Genomic DNA, 26,931 nt, shown 5'->3' on the forward strand with positions numbered 1-26,931 from the left:
ATGCGAAGAACGTAGTTTGATTTCTCTCTTTGAAAGTAATTAGGTTTTAAAAGTGTTTAAAGAAAAGTGACGGAAGTTATTATATACTTAATCGCATTATTAAAAAAACCCGACAAATTATCCCCCGTCAACCGGCTACTCAATCGAGTAGCTGAGGTACTCGATCGAGTGCCCCCTTACTCGATCGAGTATCTACATTACTCGATCGAGTACCCAACAGGTCAGAAACTATTTTAAACTGCAACTCACCCTTACTCGACAGAGTAAGGCCTACTCGATAGAGTACCCAGAGACTCGTAAATCCGTAGTATTACACATTCGCCTTCCCTTCATGGTAGATAATATCCATGTCATAGTCACCAATGAGCTCCATCCACCTCCTCTGTCGCATATTCAACTCCTTCTGAGTATATATGTACTTCAAACTCTTGTGATCGTTAAACACCTTAAAGGTCGCCCCATATAGATAGTGTCTCCAAATCTTTAGAGCAAATATAACTACGCCTAACGCTAGATCATACGTCGGATAATTCTCCTCATAAGACTTCAGTTGCCTAGAAGCACGGGCAATGACTTTCCCGTTCTGCATCAACACACAACCCAACCCATTCTTCGAAGCATCCATATACACTTCGAAATTCTTACTCCCCTCAGGTAAAGCCAGAACTGGAGCTGTAGTCACACGCTCCTTTAATGTTTGGAACGCCGTCTCACAACTTTCATCCCAGCGAAACATGTTCTCTTTCCTCATCAAAGCTGTCATAGGCCTGGTAATCTTTGAAAAGTCCTTTACGAACCTTCGATAGTATCCAGCCAAACCCAAGAAACTTCTGATCTCGGCCACATTCTTTGGCGCCTCCCGATTAGACACTACCTCAATCTTGCTAGGATCAACAGCTACACCCTCTTTAGAAATGACCTGAGCTAGAAAAGCCACTTTCTCCAACCAAAATTCACATTTAGACAACTTGGCATACAACTGGTTGTCGCATAGAGTTTGCAACACCAATCGTAAGAGCTCCTCTTGCTCCTCCTTAGTCTTGGAATAGACTAATATTTCGTCGATAAACACCACCACGAACTGATCCAAGTACTGGCTGAAAACCCGATTCATCATATCCATAAACACCGATGGCGCATTAGTCAACCCAAACGGCATCACCACATATTCATAGTGACCATACCGCGATCGAAAAGCTGTCTTTGGTATGTCTTCATCCCGAATCCTAACTGATGGCACCCTGACCTTTGATCAATCTTCGAAAAGACACCAGCTACACTTAACTGGTTTAAAAGATTATCTATCCTCGGTAAAGGATACTTATTCTTCACTGTAACACGGTTCAACTCCCTGTAGTCGATACACAGCCTTAAACTCCCATCCTTCTTCTTCACAAACAGGACTAGCACACTCCAAGGCGATACACTAGGTCTAATGTACCCCTTGTCCATCAATTCATTCAATTGTTTCTTCAACTCCTCCAACTCCTTAGGACCCATACAGTACGGGGCCTTAGAGATAGGTCCCGTCCCTGGCTTCAACTCTATACTGAAATTGATATCCCTCTACGACGGTAATCGCGGTATCTTATCCGGGAAAACATCTTTAAATTCTCCCACCACTGGTATCTCAGCTGCTGTAAGCTTTACCATGCGAGTATCTTTCACATGGCAAAGGATCATAAGACACCCCTTCCTCAAATAAGACTTCAATGTCACTGCTGCAATCACCTTGACTTTGGCTTTGACAACAAACCCACGATAAGACACTTTAACACCCCTAGGACCTCTTAAAGATTCTTTCTTTTAGTGACAGTCTATTCTAGCTTTATACTTCCCCAACCAGTCCATCCTGACTATCATCTTAAAACCATTTATAGGAAACTCAAACAAGTCAACTGGAAGATCAACTTGTCCAATAACCATGGATACCCCTTTATATAATTTCCCACACGACACTGACTCCCCAGACGGTATAAAAACTTCATCTTTTACAGACACAAACTTCCCCAAACCCATAGACTTAGCATGAAATGACGATACGAAAGAGTGTGACGCCCCCGAATCAAATAAAACAAAAGTAGGAACGTTGTTAACAAGAAATGTACCTGTGACCACTTGTGCGTCACCTTCTGCAGCCTGCTTATCCATCATGAAAATTTTACCGTTGTTCTTCTGGCCTCCTCCTTGCACCGTACTAGCTGATGCAGTAGACTTGGCAGCTGATGCCTGATTGGCATTAACCGCCAGACGCTGATAGGAACTACCACCATTGCGGTTGAAACCGCCATTATTATTGCTCTGCCCACCTTGGTTGTTCCACGACTCAGCTGGCCGATTACTTGCATAACTCTGCGTCGGTCCTTGAGAATAGTTCCCCTGAGACTGTCTCTGAAAGCCTCTCCCAGCAGCACTAGTACACTCATGCCTCTTGTGGCCAACACCGCCACAGTTAAAACATGCGATACTCCAGTTACCGCTACCACTACGGCCACCACGACCGAAAGAAGTTCCTTCACTGAATCCCGACCCAGAAGAATAAGCCTTCGACTGATTATGGTTACCACGCTTGTAACCAGATTGATTACCGCCATCACTCTCAGCCTTCCTCTTCTCTGAGCTCTTCTCCCTAATTTCCTTGTCCAGTTCGACCAACCTTTCAGCCCGTCAAGCTCTCTCATAGACCTCCTTCACATCGGTATGAGTCCCCGCCGGTAGCTTTTCCATGATCTTGTAAGTTAGCCCTTAATCAAATCGAAGTGCTAAGTTCACCAGAGTTAGTCCCATATCCTCAGCATACCTCGACTTCGCATTGAACGTATGGTAGTACTCTGTCACGGTCATGTCCCAAGTCATCACAAATGAATCGAACTCATCCCGCATCTTGGTGCGAACATGCTCCGGAACACTCATTTCTCATAGCTCTTTTCAATTCGGACCACGGAATTGCGGTCTCACCCTGCTTCAGATAGATCTCCAAAGCATTATATTTCACCTTATCCCACCACTCTCTGGTTGAGTCCCTTAGGTAGAACGCAGCCTGTTCTACCTTAAACTCCTCTGGAAAATGCACCACCCCAAGGTTATTCTCCATCTCACGAAGCTAGTTGTGGAGCAGAATCGACGCATGTGCCCACATAGGTAGTGGGGTTGAATCAAGATTTGGTAGTACTCATCTTGGAGAAATCTACCCCAGTATCCTTTTCATTCCCCAACCTCTTGAGGGTCTCGGTGAGCGCATCTTGGTGCTCAACCATAAGGGGCGAATCAAGGGCATAAAGCCATTCCCGAAAATGACTCCACTCAGCCGAGGGCGCACCTCGCGAACCACATACAATTACAACCAAAAACCATAATACTGATAATGATGCCAATACCAAGAAATACAATTAACCATAGAAATAATCATATGATTCAACCACCACAGCACTTAAATCAATTATACAATAACCGAGTAGGGAAAACCCTACCTGAAATGGAATCACCAACAACAACAACAATAACAGATCAAAAAGCCTCTTCAACGAAATCACCTCCTATAACAATAATGCATACAATTACGATCCACAACAACAATTACACCAAAAACCCCAAAAATACCCAAATTAGAGTTTAGAGAAATCTACTATACTGACATAAAAATTACACAGGTGACTTACCCAAACGTTGACGATCACAAGGGTATAAAGATCTCAAAAATCCGACAACCCTATTCTTGATTTGATAACAAAAATAGGAGAGAACTGAACGTCGTAGAGTTTTCTTGTGAAAAGTTTAGAATATAAAGGTAAAAGTGATAAAGACTGTCGATCAAAACTTTAAATACCTCTCCACGTTTCCTATCAAACCCGGCCGAAAAGTCCGTAAAATTAGAGTTACTCGATCGAGTAACTAACGTACTCGATCGAGTATCGCCTACTCGATAGAGTTTTCCACTCGATCGAGTACATTCAAAACAGTCAGCTATGAATTCATACTATCAAATCATAATGAAGGAAAAATAACTACAAAACAAAGATAATAAACCCGAGACTGAATACTTTAGCTGTAAGAGGTGATCTCATGTTTCGTGTAATTGCACAAAGAGTCTCCGTTGCATTCGCCTGGACTTCCAAAGAGCACTGAGCAACAACAGATAATTAGCATGTTCTTTTCACATATAGACTAACATAACAAAAGCTCTCTTTCTCTCTCTCTCTTTCTCTCTCTCTCTCTCTCTCTCTCTCTCTCTCTCTCTCTCTCTCTCTCTCTCTCTCTCTCTTTCTCTCTCCATTGACATCAAACAATAACATTACATATGCAAGTGAGCACAAAAAGAATAATCCCAAGAAGACATGGCACTCTGACAGTAAAAAAATATGATCACATACAGGACAAAGTAAATCACAAAGGAACTTATAAACAATTATACGGCAGTCGGGATAGTTATCAACCATCAGACATCTCAACTTAATCAGCTTAACCACTAATCATTCAAGACAGTAAAGTTTATCCATGATAGAGTAATAATGTTTAGTTTGAGGCATAACATGATACCATGCATATCTAAGTCCTACTGCCACCGAACATAAACCGTAACCATTAAAGTTAACCTTTATTAGAACCTAAATTAACATTTAGTAGTAAGTGCTTGTACGCCATACAATGACTGAGATAATCAGATGGACTACTAAGCTATTATTATACCTGATTCTCGCACATCCAACTCATTCTTGGCTTTCTCAACTCATTCTTGGCGTTTGCTGTCGTGATATAAGTCAAATTAAATTAGACAGGATATGGATGTGGACTTGAGAATGATGCATACAGATAGACATGCTCTAATTAATCATAACAGAACTACAAACAACTAAATATTGATTTCATGACCACATGTGGAACTCTGAAAGCGTGAAAATACCCATCATCATCAATGATATTAGGAGCCTAGTGTGAGGAGAAATGGGTCGAGAGGAAAAGTTGTGAAAGCATGCCATCAGAGATTTTTTTAGCCCTTTATTCTCTAGTCTTTTAAGTTCATATGTTATAGAATCGTTCATATACCCCTACAGAACAACATAAGCCATAAGATGATCAGAATGATTATATTTAGTAGTGTTATTAGGGGGATTGAAACATCAAATTAAATTAAAGCAATGACTAATAGAATGGTGCTAACTGATATTTCTGCAATCAAAGAGACCAAAAGTCTTTGCATATATTGGAAATGGTTTCATAATTTCATACGCCAGACCATTGAGGCCTCATATATTTAAGGCTTACAAACACTCCAAATTAATTGCATTGCCACATTACAAATGACATAAAATCACGATGAAATATTTGGCATACCATCATTCATCAGTTAGACTCATACTGTAGACACTCACTTGGGCCAGGGCCAACATTAACATTACCTGAATGCCTCAAAAGCGGGACCGCGCCTAGGCAGAGTGAGGATGGCAGATCATAGAACCGAGTTATACAATATATGAACAAAAATAAGGTTATCCTACCAAAACATCCAGCTAGCATGAGTTTGAACTTTCAGGAGCTACAGGCTATAGAGAAGGTTCTAAATACCTAAATTGTCATTTCTTTCAAAGGTTCCTGCATCATGAAAAACAAGCCGAAGAATACCAACAGCCTTCCCTTTCGTCAAAATCTTCCTTACTTCATTCCTTATAATTTGGTGCCTATAAGTTTTCAACCTTCACATACAGTATAAAGTTAAAGGACAGAAATATAAAGTCCTTCGACTAGAATCAGTGGCGGATCTAGGAATTCGATATATAGTGGGCTAGAAAATTTACTCCTTGATAAAAACAAATTGTACTAAAATGCTATAGTAACTTGAAGTTGATAAAAACAAATTGTACTAAAATGCTATAGTAACTTGAAGTTGATAATTATACGCGCATTACTCGATACTACAATTTTAGTGTCATTTTCGTGATATTTGCGTCAATAACTTTAAATTATGAATTTTAAGATTTTATCGACATTATACTACTCAAGTCTCAAGTATTGTGCACTAAATAAGCTTATATGTATATATAAATATTTCGAATTATTTCATCGATGAATCATAAAAGACACTAAAACAGAAGGAGCACAAATTCTAAGATAAGACGGACTCAAATCGTGAGACGGTCCATTTTTATAAAACGTTTATTCATATAGTGCTAATAACTGAATTGTCATTTTATATAATGAGACCGTTTTACAGGAAAAGACCGTGTTACATAAGAAATACTATAGGAGGAGATCATGTAAAATAGTGAAAGGTAAAAGAATCTCATCAAAGAATAAATGTACACCCAAAATAAATTTATGCATAACGAATAGACAGACTATGAAGTATTACTATTAGGGGTAGCCTGATGTATAAAAGCCCTAGGTCAGTGCCAAACAGCGAGAAATGAACACGAAATACAAGATGTAAAATTAGATGGCAGAAAAACAAAAGTTACTTCTGTTGGGTTTCGAACTCGTAAACAAAAGGATAATAGCCACATATCCTACCACATATCCCCTGGCTAGAATGATTCAACTATAAACCATAAAGATAAATCTGTACTCATTTTAAGTCATTGGAGATTAATAGATACTCAGATCCGGAAATGGAAAAATGTTTGTTATTTAATTAATCAAGGATGCACTTTCAAATCCGGATTTTGGCATTACTTATTTGTGATTGTATAATATACTCCCAGAAATTACAACAATGAAAACGGACTAGAACAGGTGACAGGGCTGTCGTATACCTATCAAAAATAACTAACTAAACTAACTATATAGCTAGGGAAGTCGGGTCGATCTCCTCAAGGAGGCAAGATATCTGTAAGAGTCCGTCTATTTGGTCACAAATGGGGGGTTTGTAATTGGTTTTCTAAACTAAAAGATTTAAAGGAAGAGAAACAAGGAAAGAGCAATAAAGACAGAAAATGAGAATAAACTATCATTAGAGAGGGGACATGTCAGGATTTCGGTTCACTACGATAGTCCAGTGACTCAACTGTAAACAACTTAGATAAATTACTGCGAGACGGATATGAAAAGGTCCTTCCGGTCCACTTTCTACCCTAGATTCCCACTAACTTAACTTCCGTCCTAGTCAGGGTAGTCTACTGTTCATAGCAGGCGTATTTAGTCCAATCTTCCGATCCAGGATTAAATTTAACCATATTAAAAGGGTGACTCAGAAGCGTGCACTCAACTAAGTCGGTAAATACAGTTATATTGCTATGGGGACAGAGTCTCACAACTAATTCATCTAACCTATTTACTATATCGTCACATTTCTACCGTAGATCCCCTAATCCTAACATGAAACAAGTTAGCTACTCATGCTATTAATATTGTCAAAACTAATAACTAAGAATAAACTAACATTAAGCATGATGAAATAATAATTAAATTGCATAAAAGATATTAGGGCAGAAAATTAAAGGAACAAAACAAGTAATTAAGATGAATAAATGAAAGATTAAGAATAAAAGAGAGTAAGGGATTACAATCGCAAGAATCCGGCGTAAAGAACAACTAAATCTGAGCAAGAAAATCCGAAAGTAAAAGTTACAGTGAAAGAGAGAAAGCAACGTAATGTTTACAGTGAAAGATGAAAATGATAAGATAAAAACTGAATGCTAATGACCTAGTTATTATGCGTTTAAATAGAAAAATTACTAAGTCCATAAGCTAAAAACAAGTTCACGGACTAATTAAAGCCCATGAAAGACAAAACCACTCTATCGAGCAGTCTGAAACAGCTCGATCGAGTACTTCTCCAAGTAATCTACTCGATCGAGTAGAATTGTTACTCGATCGAGTAACTTCTAATTCCAGTTCTATTGGATCGAGTAATATACTACTCGATCGACAATTTCCAGCCATAGAAACCACTCGATCGACCAATAAAACAGCTCGATCGAGTATTCTTCCTCCGAAACAGCTCAAACTCGTGATCGACTGCTCCGCAGACCGTTCTTTCACGCATCCCAATGCAAGATCTCACTCTGAAAATCCCGTCTCCTCAAAAATGCATGCAAAAAGGGACGAAAATGGTACGATTCCACTGCTTTTACGTTCATTCCTACAAAATGGATAAGACGAACCAATAGCCAATTCGGGGGCAAAATGCAATATAAACAATACGAAAGTACATAGAAATACGTGCTAAAATAGGCTAAAAAGACTATACAAAATACACGTATCAAATCTCCCCAAACCGAACCTTTACTCGTCCTCGAGTAAACTAAAATGCAACTAATGGAACGGAAATGAAAACTCAGAGCTAACTTAACTTGTATACTTGAACCAATTTAATGTAACAAAAATTAGCAGTTATAGTTAAGCGGTCAATACGCAAACGAATTATAAGCTGTTCAGAAATATAGCTGACCTATCGACCTTGCAAGACCAACAAAATCGGACTCTCATGTGGTCTCTCTTCTCTCATGAAGCAGAGGGTGAGTATTATATGTAAAAGAGAGAAAGAGAAGCAGTCACTCACCTAACTGCGACCTACATAGCATGTATGCAACAAAAATGAAAGACGATTCAAGTACTAATGCACACAATCCAACCAATAATGTCCGTCACAGCCGAGGGCTTACAAATGATATGGGAATAGTGAGGGTTAGGTGAGAAAAGGCAAAACAAGTTATGGTAATGTTGAGGTAAAAGCGTCAAGCTAGTTCCTAACAGGACCATATAAGACCGTCCAAATCTCAACCGACTGAAAAATAGAGTACAAGTGCCCCTCATTTGGCACACAACTCACCACCCATTTACACTATCTCCTCAAAAATATGGAATAAAACGGAGGAGTGAGACCGTCACAATATAAAAGTGAACACAGACGGACTCAAAATCAAACAAGCTCAAAAATTTCCAACTTTCATTCTTTCTGGTTTTCACGTGATTTTTCTGATTTTTTTCTTTTTTTTTTCTTTTTTTTTCCTCTTTTCACGTTTTTCTTTTTTTTTTTTTTCAATTTCAATTCTTTTTTTTCTTTTTCTCCTTTATTTATTTACACCAACTCCAATCAAAATGATACGGGCCAAACTGCAGACGGAAAAATATACCACAAAAGACAAACTAAACTAGCTTAACTAGGCAGGCTCAGTTTGGAATGTAGCTAATGAGTCAAAAAGGCAAGTTTTGGCTTAAGTGGAACTAAATGGGTGAAAAATATAAGAAAAGGGAAAAAATTTGCAAGCACCTCCCTGCATGTGACACCGACCGCAAACCCGAATGTGTGCATTTGACAAGAAATCGAATGTCATAAAAGTGCAAAAATGATAAACATGCTATGCAAGGTGTACTACTCTCAATTCCTAATGAACTGGTCATGAATGTCACCAGTTATGGGCTTTAAAACTCAGAAATTATAAGTAGCTTGCCGATTTATCAGGTCAAGTCTAAACAGTCGGCTATATTTGAACAAAAACTCGTAGACTATGCGTATGACAAAGCTAATAACCGTCAATAAAAGTGCAAGGCTCAAGTAAAATGACAAGTTAAAATGCGGTATCATCACGGAAATCAACCGTTCCGACTCAACCTATATGCAAAATAAACGTGAATATTTTTAGATTTTTGAAATTTTCTAATTTTTTTGGATTTTTGATTTTTAATGAAATAAATAAACAATGCAAGCTGAAATAAATAAACGTGAATGCAAAACAAATGCAAATGCAGACTCAAAAGGATGCAATACCCTCCCCAAACCAAAACAGACAACGCCCTCGTTGTCCTCCAGCATACACCAGCAGATATATACAGGGGAACGGGAATATACAACCTATAAAAGAAAAATAAAAGCAAAAATAAAAAGGAGACAAAATAAAATAGTGAGATGGGACATACAAAATACGAACTTCCCCAAACCAGCCAGAAAACTGAGGAAGTGAGTAGACCAGTAGCTACTCGTCAGGCTCGTCGTCACGCACGTCCTCCACCGTCACCGTGGAGTCTGGATCCACCTCCTGCTCTCTCCTCCTCCTCCTCTGCTCAGCTCGAGCTCTCTCCGCTGCCGCCGCCGGGTCCTCGTCCTCCTCCTCCTCCTCACTAGCAGACTCCGGATACCCCTCAACTGGGAACCGATAGAAGGAAGGGTGTGGCCAACCCTCTGGGATCGGACGGTGTCGCCTCATGTGATACTCGTATAGAGGGAACAAAGTCAAAGCTATGTCCCGCTCCATACGAGCATGTCTCTCTGCAATCTCAATCAACAAACCGTCACGGCGCCCTTGGTCCATGACCGAGGACGCCTCAAAGGGTGAAGGAAGTACAAAATTAGCCAGTAGGACCGGCTGTGTCTGTGTCTGGTCAGCAGGCGCGGGAGTAGGAGTAGGAGTAGGTATCGGGGTAGGTGTGGCCGTGGAAGTCTGGCCACCCGTGGAAGGTGCGGATCCCTCGCCGGTCTCAAGTCTACGCCGCTTCTTAGCGGCGGGTAAGTTAGTAGGTGGGCGGATCGGTAGGTGGTACTCGGGTAAAGGTGGTGGTCGGGCGCCCCGTGCAACAGTGGGAAAAGGGGTGAGACGAGGCAGGGTGTCACAAGGAAGGTCTACGGACAGGGAGCCATCTATCTTCCATGTTCGGTAGTCTGTGGTCAGCCAAGCCTGAGAGTGCATGGCAGCTAGGCTCAGATACTTATCACCGTCTATATAAGGTAAGTCACGAGGCAAGACGGTGAGGAGAGAATGGGCAAGAAAGGTGGCTATGCCACCACAGACGATAGTGCCCATGAGCTTCTCTCCATGAGCCTGGAAGTACTTGGCGGTCAAGTAGGCGATGTTGAGGGTAAAGGGACCCTCGCCGTCGATGTTCAGGTAACCGCCTAAGATAGAAAGCTCGTTTTTGTTGATATTATTTGGCTCCTTTCAGCCAAAAATAGTACTTCCCATCAGTCTGAGGAAGTAACGGGCGGGGGGAAGGTGGACCTGGGCGAGCTTTCGCTCGTGAAAAGGAGTTTGTGCTAAAGCCCGCCAAAGCAGACTAATGACCTTCCTAGGGACAGAAGTATCACCCCTGAAGGAAAGGCCGAGTCGGGTACCAAACTCCTCAAGTGTCATGGAAAAGGTGGGGTTATACAACCGGAAGGACACAGGAAGACTAGTGGGGACAGCATCGTGTGCCCCGGAGGAGAAGGTAAAGGAGCTGAAGAACTCAAGGCTCAGCTCCCTAAAGGTGTGGCCACTCATAGTGATAAGTCTGGTCATCCCCGTGCCCCGTAGAAGCTCACAGACTGGCTCATAGAAGTCGAGCCTCTGTAGTGACGTACGACAAAGAAAGCGCGTAGGGAGAAAGTCACAGTCAACTAAGTTGTAAAATCTAGTACGATGTACACCATTAAAAAAAATTACCTGCGGGAACTCAGGGTGGGAGTCGAGGGTGTCGTCCACTCGAATCGTAACACGGCCAGTAGCAGGTGTAGCACGACCACGACCGCGGCCTCTATAACCTGAAGTAGAAGACCGTCCAGTGACGTTACGATGAACTAGGCCCGCTATGAAGGCAGTTGTGACTGCAGGTGAGTCCGCCACAGGGGTGCACACCGTGGCTAAGGTAGAAGCTATAGCTACAACAATTGATGCAGCAGACACCGCCACTGAGGAATAAGGGCTAGCAGCAGTGCTAGCAGGTGCAAAAATAGTAACGACAGCGCTAACAAGAAAAACAGAAGCAGTGGTTGTGGTATTAACAGGTACGGAGGCGGTGGTGACAGCAGGGACCGCCGTCTCAAGCAAGGACGGACTGACAGTAGAGCTAGTGGAAGGCACAGAGCTAGAATCCATCCTAAACAAATAGGGCAAGGGAATTTGATAAGAAAATAGCAGTTAAACAGCAGAGAATTCCCAACGACAATCAAAAAATTCGACTTATCAGCCCAAATTTTCCCAAATTTTCCTCAACAAATTCGAATAATACGGATAGACAGCGGTAGGGTATGGGTAGCAGATGACAAATGCAGCAAATTAAGCAACAATTGAGGGAAATTAGGCATATGGCAGCAGGAAGAATCCCATTCACAGTCGAAAATTTCGACTGAAATTAACCCTTAATCGCAAATTTCACCAAAAATTCGAATTAAACATGTGAATCACCAATGAGGTATGGGACTTAAGCATCAAGTAAGGCAAATTAAGCATTGAATCAAAACAACAGTCCAGAATTTCGACCCAAAAAGGAGAACCGAAACCCTAATTCCTAATTCACTTCATAAAAAAAAAACAAAATTAATTAAATTAAAATGAAAAGTAGTATAGGAATTACTTACTTGACGATAAGGAACCTACAAAGAGCAATTAATCGACTAAACAAGCGAGAATGGCGATTTTTGATCGAAAAATCGCGAACCCTAATTCCTCTAATTGACCGCGTAAAACAACAAGAATCAAGAGGAAAATAGAGGGTAATGGACAATTAATTAGCAAGGAATAAAATGTAGGTGGTGGATTTGGTAAATGGGCAAGAAAAATAGAGGATTTGGGGGTTTTTTGATCGCAAATAATGGGGGTAGTCGAAATAATGATGAAGAAAATGAATTAAGAGTAAAAAGGGAGGAAGTTAAGGAGACTCCATGCGTGTCATTTCCAAAATCACTCGATCGACTGGCTTAAAACTACTTGATCGAGAATTTCTTGTATACATCCACTCGATCGAGTACTCCGCTTTTTAGCTTTTGTCGATCGAGCAGTATGGAATCATTCGATCGAACAAAATTCACTCGATCGAGTACAAAAATTACTCGATCGAGCTCTTTTCCTCGTGTAAGCCTTTGAATTTGCGTATAACTCCCCAAACCTGCATAAAAATACTCGCAAAAATATCCCAAAATACCAAATACAAAAAGTAACAGTCTATAGTCTTCTAATATATGCTAAAAATGTCTAAACTCTAATTGTCCTAATTAAAAGCAATAAACAAATGCAAAAGAAATTAAAAAATGTTTATACAATTTGTTACACGGGGCATTTCCCCGCTCACTTCTCAAAGTAATTAAATAGCCCCTCGGAGGGCTTCTGACTGGAGGACGTCACCTCAGCAACATTAATCGTCCTCTTCAATTAACATGAGCTTGAACTTGAATCGTTAGGAGGAGAATAGTTGACGTCCACATACGCGCGAACTTTTCTCGTCTTTACTCATTTCTCACCAGCTTTAACATCATCGCTCCCACTTTGACTGACATTAATCGCACAATAACCATTGACAACTCCTTCATTATTTTCATCTGTACCTGCAGCAAGGAAAACAGACGAACTTTCTTCCTTTTTGCTCTCAAACTGAGGCGGAGGGGTCACGATAGCAGCACAATAATCCAAATCTTCATTTGGAGTGTCAATAGGAGGGTCAGTAGAAGAGAGAGCATTGCAAGGCTGAGCTTGCATGGGAACCCTTCGGAACTTAGACTGATGGAATATCAATTCCTCATTCCCGTCCTGGAAAGTCAATGTCTTGCCCCCGACGTCTATCACTGCACGAGCAGTGAATAAAAATGGTCTCCCTAATATAATAGGGGTATGGTTATCTTCGGGGATGTCAAGTACAACGAAGTCAACGGGAATAAAGAACCTCCCGATCTTAACAGGTATGTCTTCTATGACACCTAGTGGCCGTGTTTTATTTACTCGATCGAGCTCTTCTTTTTCCTGTTCACTCGATCGAGCAGAAATTCCACTCGATCGAGTCCTTTCTTCAGCATTTTTACTCGATCGACCCCCAGAAATTAGTCGATCGAGTACTTTCTTTGTCGTCAGCTCTTTTTCTTCAACAGAACACTGTTCATCAGCAGTAATTACCTTCCTCGGGTCTGATTTCAACAATTACGGTCCCTCATATGAACGATCACTCCTCAAATTAATTAAATTTACCGTCTCATGTGGATTCTTATTAGCTTGTGACGGTAAATGACCCTGCTTCCTCGTAGATTGGTTCGCGGCTAACTGGGCAACTTGAGTTTCGAGTGACTTGATGGATGCATCTCTCTGTTGGTCACTTAGTTGTCATTGCTTTGTCAAAGACTGCAGCATTGTCTTCAACTCAGATAACTCGCTCACCCCACCTGAGGATGATGCAACTTGATTAAGTGTAGGAAAGGAATGAGGCTTCTGAAAGCCTTGTTGAGCCTTATGAGGAGGGACATATGGCTGCTGCTGCTGCGGTGGAGGGGTAGGATTGAGCACATTTTGACTGGTCCACCTCAAATTGGGATGGACTGCCCCTTGATGATTGTAATAAGAACCCCTTCATTGCTTGTACTGTTGAAAAGCAAGGACCTGTTCTTTCTCTGTAAGACAGCCAACAGCAGTGTGACTGTCGTTGCTCCTACACCTCTCACATGTGACGGTTTCTCCTCTAGTAAGCAAATGAACCGTCTGAGGCTCCACAGCAGAATGCAGCTCCAACTTACCAAACCTTGCATTCATGGCTTCCAGTTGAGCCACAACTTACTTATCGACTGCATGAACTGTTCTAATACCATCCCTCGGGTTCCCATACTCAGCACAGTGGGTCGCCATCTCTTCAATAAGGGCACATCCCTTATCATCGTCAGTGTTCTTTTGGAATCTTCTGTTGGATGATGCATCAAGTATGGCTCTGTGATCATCGTACAGCTAATTGTAGAACTGATTGGACGGAAACCACGGATCAAAACTATGGTGAGTAAGAGACCTCACCAACCTCTTGAAACGGCACCACACTTCATAGAAAGTTTCATCAGGTGCCTGCTTGAAACTTGTGATTTTTGCCCTCAGCTGATTAGTGCGCTGCGGAGGGAAATATCTCTTATAAAAAGCAAGAGCAAGGGTCTCCCAGTCTGTGACCCCTGCGGCCGTGCGGTCCAAATCAGTCAGCCGCTCCCTGGCTGAGTCAGTCAAAGAAAAAGGAAACAACACCTCCTTAATCTTGTCTTGAGTTACCCCCTTTGTGGCGGGGATAGTAGAACAATAGTCTGTAAAGACCTCCATATGCTTCCTCGGGTCTTCACCTGCCACACCTCTTGTTGAGTTTATGGATTCAAGTACCTAAGAGGGGGAGGGGGTGAATTAGGTACTATTTAAAAATTTTAATTTCAACTTTATTAATTTAAAGTGAGTTGTATGAACGAAAGAGATGAGAGAATACTTCGAATAATATTGCAAGATTAAACGATTATTAAAATGAGTGTTTGCTGAAGTATGAAAGTAACAACTGTTCAGACTGTAGCTATTTGTCTCAGTTTATGGAGTACAGATTGCAGACCAAATGTGACAGTATACGAAACTGTTACTTCGAAAGTTAAGCAAAGCAAAGCAAACAAAATAAAGAGCAGCGGAATAAAACCAAGAAGATCAAACACGAGATTTTTGAATTGGTTCGGCAAGAACTCAAGTGCCTCAGAAGCGTGCACTCAACTCCAGGATTAAATTTAACCAGATTAAAAGGGTGACTCAGAAGCGTGCACTCAACTAAGTCGGTAAATACAGTTATATTGCTATGGGGACAGAGTCTCACAACTAATTCATCTAACCTATTTACTATATCTTCACATTTCTACCGTAGATCCCCTAATCCTAACATGAAACAAGTTAGCTACTCATGCTATTAATATTGTCAAAACTAATAACTAAGAATAAACTAACATTAAGCATAATGAAATAATAATTAAATTGCATAAAAGATATTAGGGCAGAAAATTAAAGGAACAAAACAAGTAATTAAGATGAATAAATGAAAGATTAAGAATAAAAGAGAGTAAGGGATTACAATCGCAAGAATCCGGCGTAAAGAACAACTAAATCCGAGCGAGAAAATCCGAAAGCAAAAGTTACAGTGAAAGAGAGAAAGCAACGTAATGTTTACAGTGAAAGATGAAAATGATAAGATAAAAACTGAATGCTAATAACCTAGTTATTATGCGTTTAAATAGAAAATTACTAAGTCCATAAGCTAAAAACAAGTTCACGGACTAATTAAAGCCCATGAAAGACAAAACTACTCGATCGAGCAGTCTGAAACAGCTCGATCGAGTACTTCTCCAAGTAATCTACTCGATCGAGTAGAATTGTTACTCGATCGAGTAACTCCTAATTCCAATTCTATTGGATCGAGTAATATACTACTCGATCGACCATTTCCAGCCATAGAAACCACTCGATCGACCAATAAAACAGCTCGATCGAGTATTCTTCCTCCGAAATAGCTCAAACTCGTGACCGACTGCTCCGCGGACCGTTCCTTCACGCATCCCAATGCAAGATCTCACTCTGAAAATCCCGTCTCCTCAAAATGCATGCAAAAAGGGACGAAAATGGTACGATTCCACTACTTTTACGTTCATTCCTACAAAATGTGTAAGACGAACCAAAGTAGCCAATTGGGGGCAAAATGCAATGTAAACAGCACGAAAGTACATAGAAATACGTGCTAAAATAGGCTAAAAAGACTATACAAAATGCACGTATCAACAGGGGCTGTCACTACTACTTACTAGCCTCTATTTCAACTCTAAAACGCCATGAAACGCAGCCTAGATTCATACACTTCGACCGATTTAACAACCTCGATCAACACACTGCAATTCGAGACAAAATAAGCCCCAAAACGAAAACGAGGCAGCAAATATTTGACTTTAAACTCGATATTTTACCAATAGCCTAAATCAAGTATTCCATGCTATACTATCATACGAATACAGATGCTACTTCATATGAACTAATAACACAATAATACAATAAATCAATAACAATCAATTTGATGAAATTGATAAAGATGTTACTTGTATAAGTTTAATGAAGAACTGAAATTGGAATTATATAGGGGCAAAATAAAGTACTTTTGATGTTGTTGTGTAAAAAGAAGATGCGTTGAAGGTAGAGGGCAGGCACGGTGTAGCCGGAAATAACTAGTAGCTAGGAGTTTCAAAATCCGGAGTTGAAACTGTCGTGTAGGATTCGAAAAGCAGTGGTGCTTAATGATTGAGGCAGAGGTGGGCACGGTAGGAACGGTGGCTTGGTGGTTGACGGTAAATAATGACTGAGGGTTTAGCAGCAGTGATTAACGATTGGCGGTTTCGTGCGCGGGGAAGATGAAGAAGGTTTATCGTAAAAAATGAAAATAGTGATGGTGATGATCAGTTTAGTCTACTAAATTGTAAAGGGTTTTGGGTTTATTTTTTGGGTGGGTATTAATGTCGGTTCTTGTTAAAACCGCCACAAAAACATATGATGGCGGTTTTTTATTAAAAAGTATTGTCCAGTATTATTACCTTTAGCGTCGTTATTAACATCGGTTGTTAATACAACCGCCACAATTGACTAATAGTGACGTTTCTTATATGAAACCGCCATAAATAGCTACTACTATTACGTTGGTTCTTAATTTAAACCGCCACAATAGACCTCCTACACAATGAAAAATTCGCTCCCGCCAATTTTTTTGGCTTTTTGCAGCGTTTCTATTAGAACCGCCACAATACAGGCGTCACAATAGGGGTTTTTTCTACTAGTGTATACACTGAGCATTGTCACCTTCAAAAGGTGATTATCTCACCCAAAACTCACCTCAGATCGTCGGCCGCAACTACACACCTCACATGCAAATTATCGTTCACCTAAAATAATATTATTTGTCTACAACCACCAAGAGCTCTACCTTAAGGTCAAGTGATTTCCCACTGCAACACCAACACCATTCTCATGTACCATTGACTAGTCTTTAGGGCGATGTGGTATATAAGGCGGGAGTCTGCAAGTAAACGAACTAAAGGTTACAGGCGATCAATTTCAACCCGAACCCAAAATAACTCACGTATGTACTTTACCCAATCCGTATTCAACCAACCTGTATTCTGACCCCAACCGTTCGACTAGAATGTCAAAAGGCGGCATGGTTCGAAAAACCGACCGAAAATAACCCGCTCTTTTCAACCCGGAACCGAAAATGAACGACCCAATCCGATAGTAACACGCATATTTAGGGTCAAGACACGCCAACCCCGTGATCCGACCAGAAAATAGGTATATTTATTTAAATTTTATATTTAAAGCAATTAAAACTAATATAAAATGATAAAGATAATTTCAACTTTAAAGTTTTGGAATAAAATATGCTTTACTTATTTTAAAACATAGTTTTATCACATGATTAATTACTCAATTGATTACCATATAAATATAGTCACTGCTTGTCACGTACATGTAAGTGATCGACCCAATATTTTGTATAACGTTGTGATATTGAGGCCCTGTTTGGTAAACAGTAGATTAATTTCAGCATAAGCAGATTGTAAAAGCAGATTATAAATGACAGATTTTATTGGAAGGTTTGACTAGCGTATTACAATTAACATAATTAATTTGAGTGTTTGGTAATTGCTCAATTGATTACCATATAAATATAGTCACTGCTTGTCACGTACATGTAAGTGATCGACCCAATATTTTGTATAACGTTGTGATATTGAGGCCCTGTTTGGTAAACAGTAGATTAATTTCAGTATAAGCAGATTGTAAAAGCAGATTATAAATGACAGATTTTATTGGAAGGTTTGACTAGCGTATTACAATTAACATAATTAATTTGAGTGTTTGGTAATTGGCAGATTACGATTAGTAGATTATTAGTTTTCTTTGTAAAATGGAATAAAATTTCCTATTTTACAATATGCAAACCAATATGCTGGGTAAGCAACATAATGGGGGTGTTTGGTAAACAGTTGAAGTTTTTAGCATATTGAGACCTTTTAGCATGTTTGACCAGTCAATATGTTGTTTGGAGTGTTTGGTAGATCTCCAATTTCCTATTATCTTCGCTCTTTCCTTTTTAACACTAGTTTGATTATCTTCTCTCTTTTCTTTTTTGGTAAGTTTTATTTATTCTTTATTATTTTACAATATGCTACTCCTACGAGCATATTCAATCAGTAGATTAGATAATATTTAAATTGACATTTTTATCCTTGAGAAAATATGTTATCATAGTTGTTGTTATCATAGTTGCCAATAATTGATCCATTTCCATGTTAGTCATTTTACATAAAAAATAAACAATCTGTTAATCTGAAACTACTGATTACCAAACACCATTATCAAATTCTGCTAATTATATATTTTGGTCAAACCCGCTAATATAATATGCTAAACATAATTTGCTTTTGCAATCTGTTCTACTAATATTAATCCGTTGTTTACCAAACAGAGCTATTGACCCAAAATATGTTGTTTCAATATGTTATTATCAAACACTAAAATTAGCATATTCATTGGTCAACCATGATAAAAACCTTGAATATGCCAAAAATAGGTCAATATGCTGTTTACCAAACACCCCCTGAATATATTAAGCAAAAAATGCCAACTCTTACTAAATCAGACCGGACCCAAAACCCGTATAAACCCGACTCGTATAAACCTGTATTTTACAAATCCAAAATAGACTCAACCCGTATTTTACCCTACTCCAAAATGACCAAACCCGTGCCGCCCCTCTGACCCGTTTGACAGATCTGCGCTCGACCCATTTGACGGGTCAAAATCATACCTTCAGTATAATCAGACTTCACAAATCAGTTAGTCTTGCAGAAGACGGGTCGGAGCAAGTGACGGGTAATGCCTCTCACAAAACGGATAGGGGGGACAAAGTGGGGGCACCCCCATATGCTTCTCTCTCTCCTCTATTTGGGTCATTTGTGAGAGAAAATGGTATCCGTCACTCCAAAGTGACGGATACGTGCCGTCTTCAATGAGATTTTGTGTTCACAAATTAGGACCCGTATATAAATAAATACACTCAAATTTCCCCCAAATTTTCCCTCTCTCACAAATCACAAATTCATTATCAATCAATCATGGAACCTCAAGTCCTTTCTGAAACTCTACCTACTTCTTCCCCTCATCAACCCCTAGACGCTGTTAACAACACCACCACGACGCACGACAACGGAATTGCAACTCCTGCTGCCGCTGCGAACGGCGTTCTGATAACAACCGACATCCAACCCCCTCACTTCGGCGTCGAGGATGACACAACTAACCGCCGTAAACGCCGTTCACGATGGGACCCGCCACCGTCCGAATCAGCAGATTCCGGCGGTAGAAAACGCAAATCACGCTGGGCCGACGAGGAGCCGAAACCCCTTATCCATTTACCCGATTTCATGGGCGGTATTGAATTCGATCCCGAAGTACAAATCCTCAACTCCCGATTACTCGAAATCAGCCGGAAATTACAGTCGGGTGTACCCCTCGACGACCGACCGGAAGGCGCCCGGTCTCCGTCGCCCGAACCGGTTTACGATAACATTGGAATCCGGATCAATACTCGAGAGTATCGCGCAAGGGAGAAGCTGAACCGGGAAAGACAGGAAATAATCAGCCAAATCATTAAAAAAAACCCGGCATTCAAACCGCCGGCCGATTATCGCCCTCCGAAGCTTCAAAAGAAGCTCTACATCCCACAGAAGGAGTTCCCGGGTTATAATTTCATCGGGTTGATAATCGGGCCGAGGGGGAACACTCAGAAGAGAATGGAGAAGGAAACGGGTGCGAAAATAGTGATTCGGGGCAAAGGAAGTGTGAAAGAGGGGAGATTACAACAGAAATTGAATTTAAAACCCGATTCGGGTGAGAACGAGGATTTACACGTGTTAGTGGAGGCGGATACAGCGGAGTCATTAGAGGCGGCGACTGGTATGGTTGAGAAGTTACTGCAGCCTGTTGATGAGGTGTTGAATGAGCATAAAAGGCAGCAACTTAAAGAATTGGCTTCGTTGAATGGTACTATTAGGGATGAGGAGTATTGTAGATTGTGTGGCGAACCGGGGCATCGACAGTACGCTTGTCCGGCCAAGACGACGACGTTTAAGAGTGATGTGTTGTGTAAGATTTGTGGTGATGGTGGTCATCCTACTATTGATTGTCCTGTTAAAGGGACTACTGGTAAGAAGATGGATGATGAGTATAAGAGCTTTTTGGCTGAGTTAGGGGGGACGGTGCCTGATTCGATGAAATTGGAGTCGTTGGAGTCGGGTTCTTGGCAAGGCGGTGGCGGTAATGGTAATGGTAATGGGGGTGGGCATCCGGGGTTGGGTTTGAATGTGGGTAAGAATAATAAGGAACTTGATGAGACTAACTTGTACATTGGGTATTTACCACCTACACTGGAGGATGAGGGTTTGATTAGTCATTTTTCGGCTTTTGGCGAAATTGTGATGGCTAAGGTTATTAAAGAAAGAGGGACTAATATGCCAAGAGGTTATGGTTTTGTCAAGTATGCTAATGTTGATCAGGCTAATGCTGCTATTGTGGGGATGAATGGACGGTCGATTGAGGGAAGGACGATTGCAGTTCGGGTTGCTGGTAAACCCGCGCAACCCGCTCCACCTCAGCCACAGGCTAATCCACCCGCGCCTTATCTGCCCCCAAACCAGGGACTGAACTCTTACCCCTCCCAGCAATTTCCTTCTGGTGGCCACTTTGTGCCTCCACCAAGCTATGGTGCTCCTGTCCCTTGGGGTCCACCCCCGCCGTACCCTGGGTACCCCCCGCCACCTGGGTCGAGTTATTATCCGCCTTCCGTGCAGACCCACATTATGCAGTCTCAGGGTGGTGCGTATAGTTCTCCTGTGAGTATGGCTCCTCATACACATCCTAGTTATATTCCATCTTCGTATGCATACTCACCCTATTATGGTGCACCACCGCCACCTCCGCCACTTCCTGCTGAACAACCTCAAGTTCTGACTAATGTCCCTTGGGCGTCAAATCCCCCACCTCCCCCACCTGTTGAGCAGGCTACTCAGGGAGCTGATGCGGAGTACGAGAAGTTCATGGCAGAGATGAAGTGATTCTTTATTATTACTTGGTACTCTTTCTTTGCAAAGAGGTATGGACTGTGATCTTCGTTTCTTTGTTTTTTTTCTCCAACTCTATTTAGTTTTTACAGCCTTCCGTTTTATTATTTCCTGCTGACGGTTATTTCATTGTGGTGTAGCTTTTGGACCAAATGCTTGATATTTCGTTGTTGAATTTCGTTTTGGGTGTGGGAGGAGGCTAGCTTTCTTCTTTAGGTGTTATATATGACCATTTTACTTTGAGTTGACAGTCGATGTTGAAGTCTTTTTTGAGTTCTACTGCTGTGAACTCTAAAGCAGATTATAGAGACAGTACATGCCTTTCTGTGTGTATGGTGGTGACATACACAGCGAAGAAACTGAGTGTGGGAGGAAAGAGCTTTGACATAGTTAAATTTGGGTGGCAAAGTACATGGGGGACTTGGCGGGTCACAACTCACAAGTCGGTATACATTTATGTATTTCACAATTTTTGTGACTTGTGTTTCTCATTGCTAACCCTGACCACTCTTCTTTCAGTAGAATTATGATGTACTCCGTATAATGTTGTGCTTGTTTCAGATTAAAGCAGGGCCTTAACCTCCATAAAAGAAAATTTTTCGAGTTTTTTGTTGCTATTTTAACTTTTTGTGAAATTTCTCCTTCTTAGCTAATCCCTTTCATTGTTATTGTTGTTGTAATATCTTGACAGGCATCATTTTTCTTGGAGCTCTTGTGAACCTGATTACTTACCTATTGCCATGACTTATTGGAAGTTTAAGACTCACCTCTTTAATCTTGCTGTACTGTTATGACATTTGCAGAGACATGGTGATACAAGCTTGAGCTGCTCCATCCCCCTTTTGCTGCTGCACTTCTGTAATTCACCATTTTATTGTTTTGTCATGCAGGATCTCTGTAGTGGAAGCTCATCGAATTCTTGGACCTTCTTTATATTTTTTTTTTTTTATATTCTCTTGCTGCTATAACAGTCCTTTAATTACTTGACCAGATTCTACTTATGATTTGTATTTTATTTACGTTAACCGTGTATGTTTCATTTTTTGCATGTTCTCATGGCCCTCATCTTTTGGTCTTTAACGTTGTGGTCCTTACTTTTCATCTGAAATTCTTGTCGACCTTGCTTCTCACTCTAGGCCTGTCTGATTGTCGGATGGTATCTTTTGACCCTCCTTCAGCCCTTGTCAGGTAGTTTTAAGTTGTTAACAGTTAATGCAGGATGGAGAACACTGTTTTTTCAGGGGTAAGGCTATGATAAGTTTACATGACGATTTGATGCTTATTGTGTTAGTTTTTCTTCTCTTTTAGAAGACGTTTCTAATAGTACTAGTGAGCTGTTATGTGGCAGGTCATGTTATTCATCCCTGTGTTGGTGCATGGATCTCAGCAAGATGCTGCCTTTTGGCTTATCAATTGAGTTATTTCTTGTGGGAAGTTTCTGTCTAGCTTTTAATTGTCTTTATTTCACCTGTCTTCAGATTCTCTAACTTCAGATTCTTTGGTATCGATTTTCATTAGAGGCACTTTCACGGAGTCGCCTTTATGTAGTAATATACACATGTTATTAACTAGAAATTGGAATAGGTTGTTTTGGGGGAAGCCAAAAGGTGTAGGATTGACGTAGAACATGGACATGTCAAAAATGATGTCTGAATATTAGTTGCCTAAAATTTGATCAGAGTAAACTTTATTTATTAAAGGCTGGTGATGTGAATGTGGAATTCTGGATTGTGGATGGAGGATTTTGGTGCTGTCCTTAGGAAATTGCACTAGAGTTGGCCAGCAGGTCAGTAGGGTTGGTTTTGGGTTGGGTCGACTGGTTCATGTGTATATGTCACATGGTGTTTGATAAATTATCAGATACTCTAATGATTGTGTGTCGTGTATTGAGTATCAGTTAGATGTACCGGATTAGGCAACCTCTTTACCTCGTTTTTTTAGTGTAAAAGCTCATTGTATTAAATTAGTGGGAAAAAGCAGGCACAAAGGTACAGACAATGTCCTCTAGAGCTTTTGAGCACTTATCCACCCAAAATTCAACTTGAATACTCTTTTAACTCTTTCTAGAAGTTGATTGCATCAGTTCTACTTGGCCAAACCATGTTTTAATACCTGAACAGACCTGGCATTTGGCCGGGGTTTTCGCGACCTCTGCCCAGGTCTTCGGCTATGATCCAAAATTATAGGCATATTGCTTGTTAATCCTCATCGCTGCCTACAAACGGCCCCTTGACTGTAGCCTTTACATAAATACTTGTTCTTCGTTTGTAACCTGGAATCCGACATGATCAGCCCTTTACCATCTTGAACAGATTGTTTTTGTTGGCAACTTGTTTTCTTCAGGTTAATGTTGGCATGTTGCTCTGCCATGGAATTCTTGTGTTGTTTGGATTACTTTCTAGGTTTTATAATTACTACTCCCTCTGTATCTAAACAAGGTTGACAACTCTCATGGCACAAGAATTAACAGTTGTAAGAATGTGTGGAGGAAAATGCAAATTGAGAAATCATGGACAGAAAGGGAACACAGCAAAGTGTGATCCTTATTGTAAGATTGCCTGAAAATGAAAAAAAATCATTGTATTTTTTACGAAATTATATGAATATTTCAATTTTTGTTGGAAAAAAAAAGTTTTTCTTACAATACTTTGTTTCCACTATTCTTTGATTTGACTAGTTGGTTTACGGTGCACTTCGCGCACCGTAACCCAAGATATTTTTATTGATGTAGTTTTGTTTCTAAGCGTAGTGAACTCATGAAAGTTACTATAAGAAACACACGCAATTGAGAACTTTTATTTTTATCCCGGTGCAATCTCTAAATTAGGGGACAAAAGTCAAAACGTGATTTTACAGCTATATCATCTTGATATCAAACATTGTTATACCAAGTGTTTCTCGCTTTCGCAAACTAAAGGATTTCAGGGTGTTGAAGGGTATTGAAGTTGTCCCTCTGTGTAGGAAGATTTGAATACGTCATAGCATGACTTTCCTATACAAATGAAAGATATTTACAAACCAGATAATTACTTTACGCAAAAAAAAAAAATTAATTATATATATTGAATCTTGTAAAAAAACTGGCCGTAAGCAAATTTGCGGCTCGTGTTACTACTACAATTAGTGACGTGTATGCACATAGAGAGTTAATGCAATGCATGTTATTACTAAATAGCCAACTGTTAAAGAGTGTTTAAAATCACATTTCTTATTCTAACGGACTAACATCAAGTAAGCATCCTTGAAACCTTTTCTTAAACCTTGTACTCAAACTTTTTTTTTTTTTTTGGCAGCTGTAAAAAAAATGGATTACATGCTCATTGCCCTTTTAACTAAGTAATGAGCTCGTTTATTAAGATTCCTAGGTACAAAACTAAAACATAAACAGTGAAAAGATGGGAGTAAGGTAGCAATATCTCAAAGCACCCATTTAGCAAGATGATGTTCTTGTTCAATCCCTACGATTTGGTAGAGCACCTGTAGACAGTCAGACGAAATGTTCAAATGAAATATCCTATTACGGACGGCCCATTCGAGAACTTTCCTGATACCAAGACTTTCAGCTTGACTTATTCGATTGACCTTGAACTTGCTTCCCCCTCAAACAAAATACTTCCTTCATTACTATAAGCTACCCAACCGGCAGAAGCCTCCAAATTATCGAACCAACTAGCATCAACCTTAATGCGAGTTATCAGGCATGACGATTCCTTACCGATGAGATAGCAAGGGATAAAGTTTTTAATTTTATACCTGAGATCTTCCTTTGGACTTAGCTCATCCACCCTCCCCCCCTTTTAAGTCAACATTACCCAGCTGAATTGCTTCTGAAACATAGTAAGATGATTGTGAAACTAACTTGAAAAATACATCTGGAACTAGTCTCGCGCCTCTAAAAATGATATTATTTCGTAGCACCCATATATTCCATATAATAGCCAGAAACTGAACAATTCTGTTAACATCATCATCCATTTTCCCAAGGTAGCCAATCCAACTTATGATCAAATCACCAACTCGACAATGCGAGTTATTCAACGTATTAATACCCATACATGATCCATTCCAAATCTTAGAAATAACATGACAGTCCCTGAACAAATGATCCAAAGTTTCCACCTCCCTATAATTATCCTTGCAAAAAATACAAAACGGGTTCACACTAATATTTCTTCTCATGAATTCATAACCCACCGGAAGCGTACCTGTAATAATTTTCCAAACCAAAATCATCCATACATGCGGTCCAGGGAGGTGCCATAACTTAGACCTGCAGAAATTTTTACCTATAGCAGTGATGCGCAATAAATCCTTTTCTGAGCCCTTATCCTCAATAAAAGAACCAAAAGCCACACCATATCCACTTTTTACCGAATAAATACCACTACCATTATGTTTCCAGAAAAGATAATCTGTATCCTGTGAAAAGCAAAGAGGAATGGCCAAAATTTTAGTAGCCCATTCTTCAGTAAAGATATCCCTTGTATAGCTTTCGTTCCACAACCCATTCCCATGACATAGATCCCTAACCTTCAAATTCATCAAATGGTTGTTTGGAGAACCAATTAAATCATCCTTAGGAGAAGGAATATCACCATTAACCCAGGGACTTGTCCAAACATTTAGATCCGAATTTATCCCTGGCTTCCATCCAGAATTTTTCCTAATCAAAATCATGCCATGGTAAATACTTCTAGTTCCCCATGACCTATCTAACTTTACATAACTAATATATCGAGTCTCTCTCTCTCTCCCCCCCCTCAATTTTATGAACTTATTCATCATTTTATCGTCTCCCTCATTTCCACTTTTCCTCTCTACCTTTATTTGTTCACATATTCATCCATCCTTCTCGTTCTTTGTCACGCTCTCTTTTCTGAGGTTTTTGAGTGTCCAAATGACCCATAACGAAAAATACGTCGGTATTACATTGATAGGCTGCTCAGTGCTAACTAATAAGGTCAAATATTTTACTGAACCATTTTGTTGTAGGGTAAAGAATACCGAGTCATTTACTCCATACAAAATGGCAATGTAGCTTATACCAACTTAATATGGGAAGTCTAAATCAGTTTTTCGCTCAAGTTTACTACTGGCTATAAAGTACA

General features: G+C 40.2%; 2 protein-coding genes across 2 annotated transcripts; one reads left to right on the forward strand and one right to left on the reverse strand.

The window, feature by feature from the left end:
• Positions 1-19,780: 19,780 nt before the first annotated feature.
• Positions 19,781-22,887, forward strand: LOC141633797 (splicing factor-like protein 1). Its single transcript, XM_074446201.1, has 2 exons — positions 19,781-21,855; positions 22,515-22,887. Exon 1 carries the CDS (start codon positions 19,820-19,822, stop codon positions 21,815-21,817), a length of 1,998 nt encoding a protein of 665 aa, XP_074302302.1. The 5' UTR covers positions 19,781-19,819; the 3' UTR covers positions 21,818-21,855; positions 22,515-22,887.
• Positions 22,888-25,600: 2,713 nt separating this feature from the next.
• On the reverse strand, positions 25,601-26,500 carry LOC141630805 (uncharacterized). Its single transcript, XM_074443558.1, has one exon. It carries the CDS (start codon positions 26,498-26,500, stop codon positions 25,601-25,603), a length of 900 nt encoding a protein of 299 aa, XP_074299659.1.
• Positions 26,501-26,931: the final 431 nt, after the last annotated feature.

Source organism: Silene latifolia, chromosome Y (genome assembly GCF_048544455.1).
Source record: "Silene latifolia isolate original U9 population chromosome Y, ASM4854445v1, whole genome shotgun sequence".
NCBI lineage: Eukaryota > Viridiplantae > Streptophyta > Magnoliopsida > Caryophyllales > Caryophyllaceae > Silene > Silene latifolia.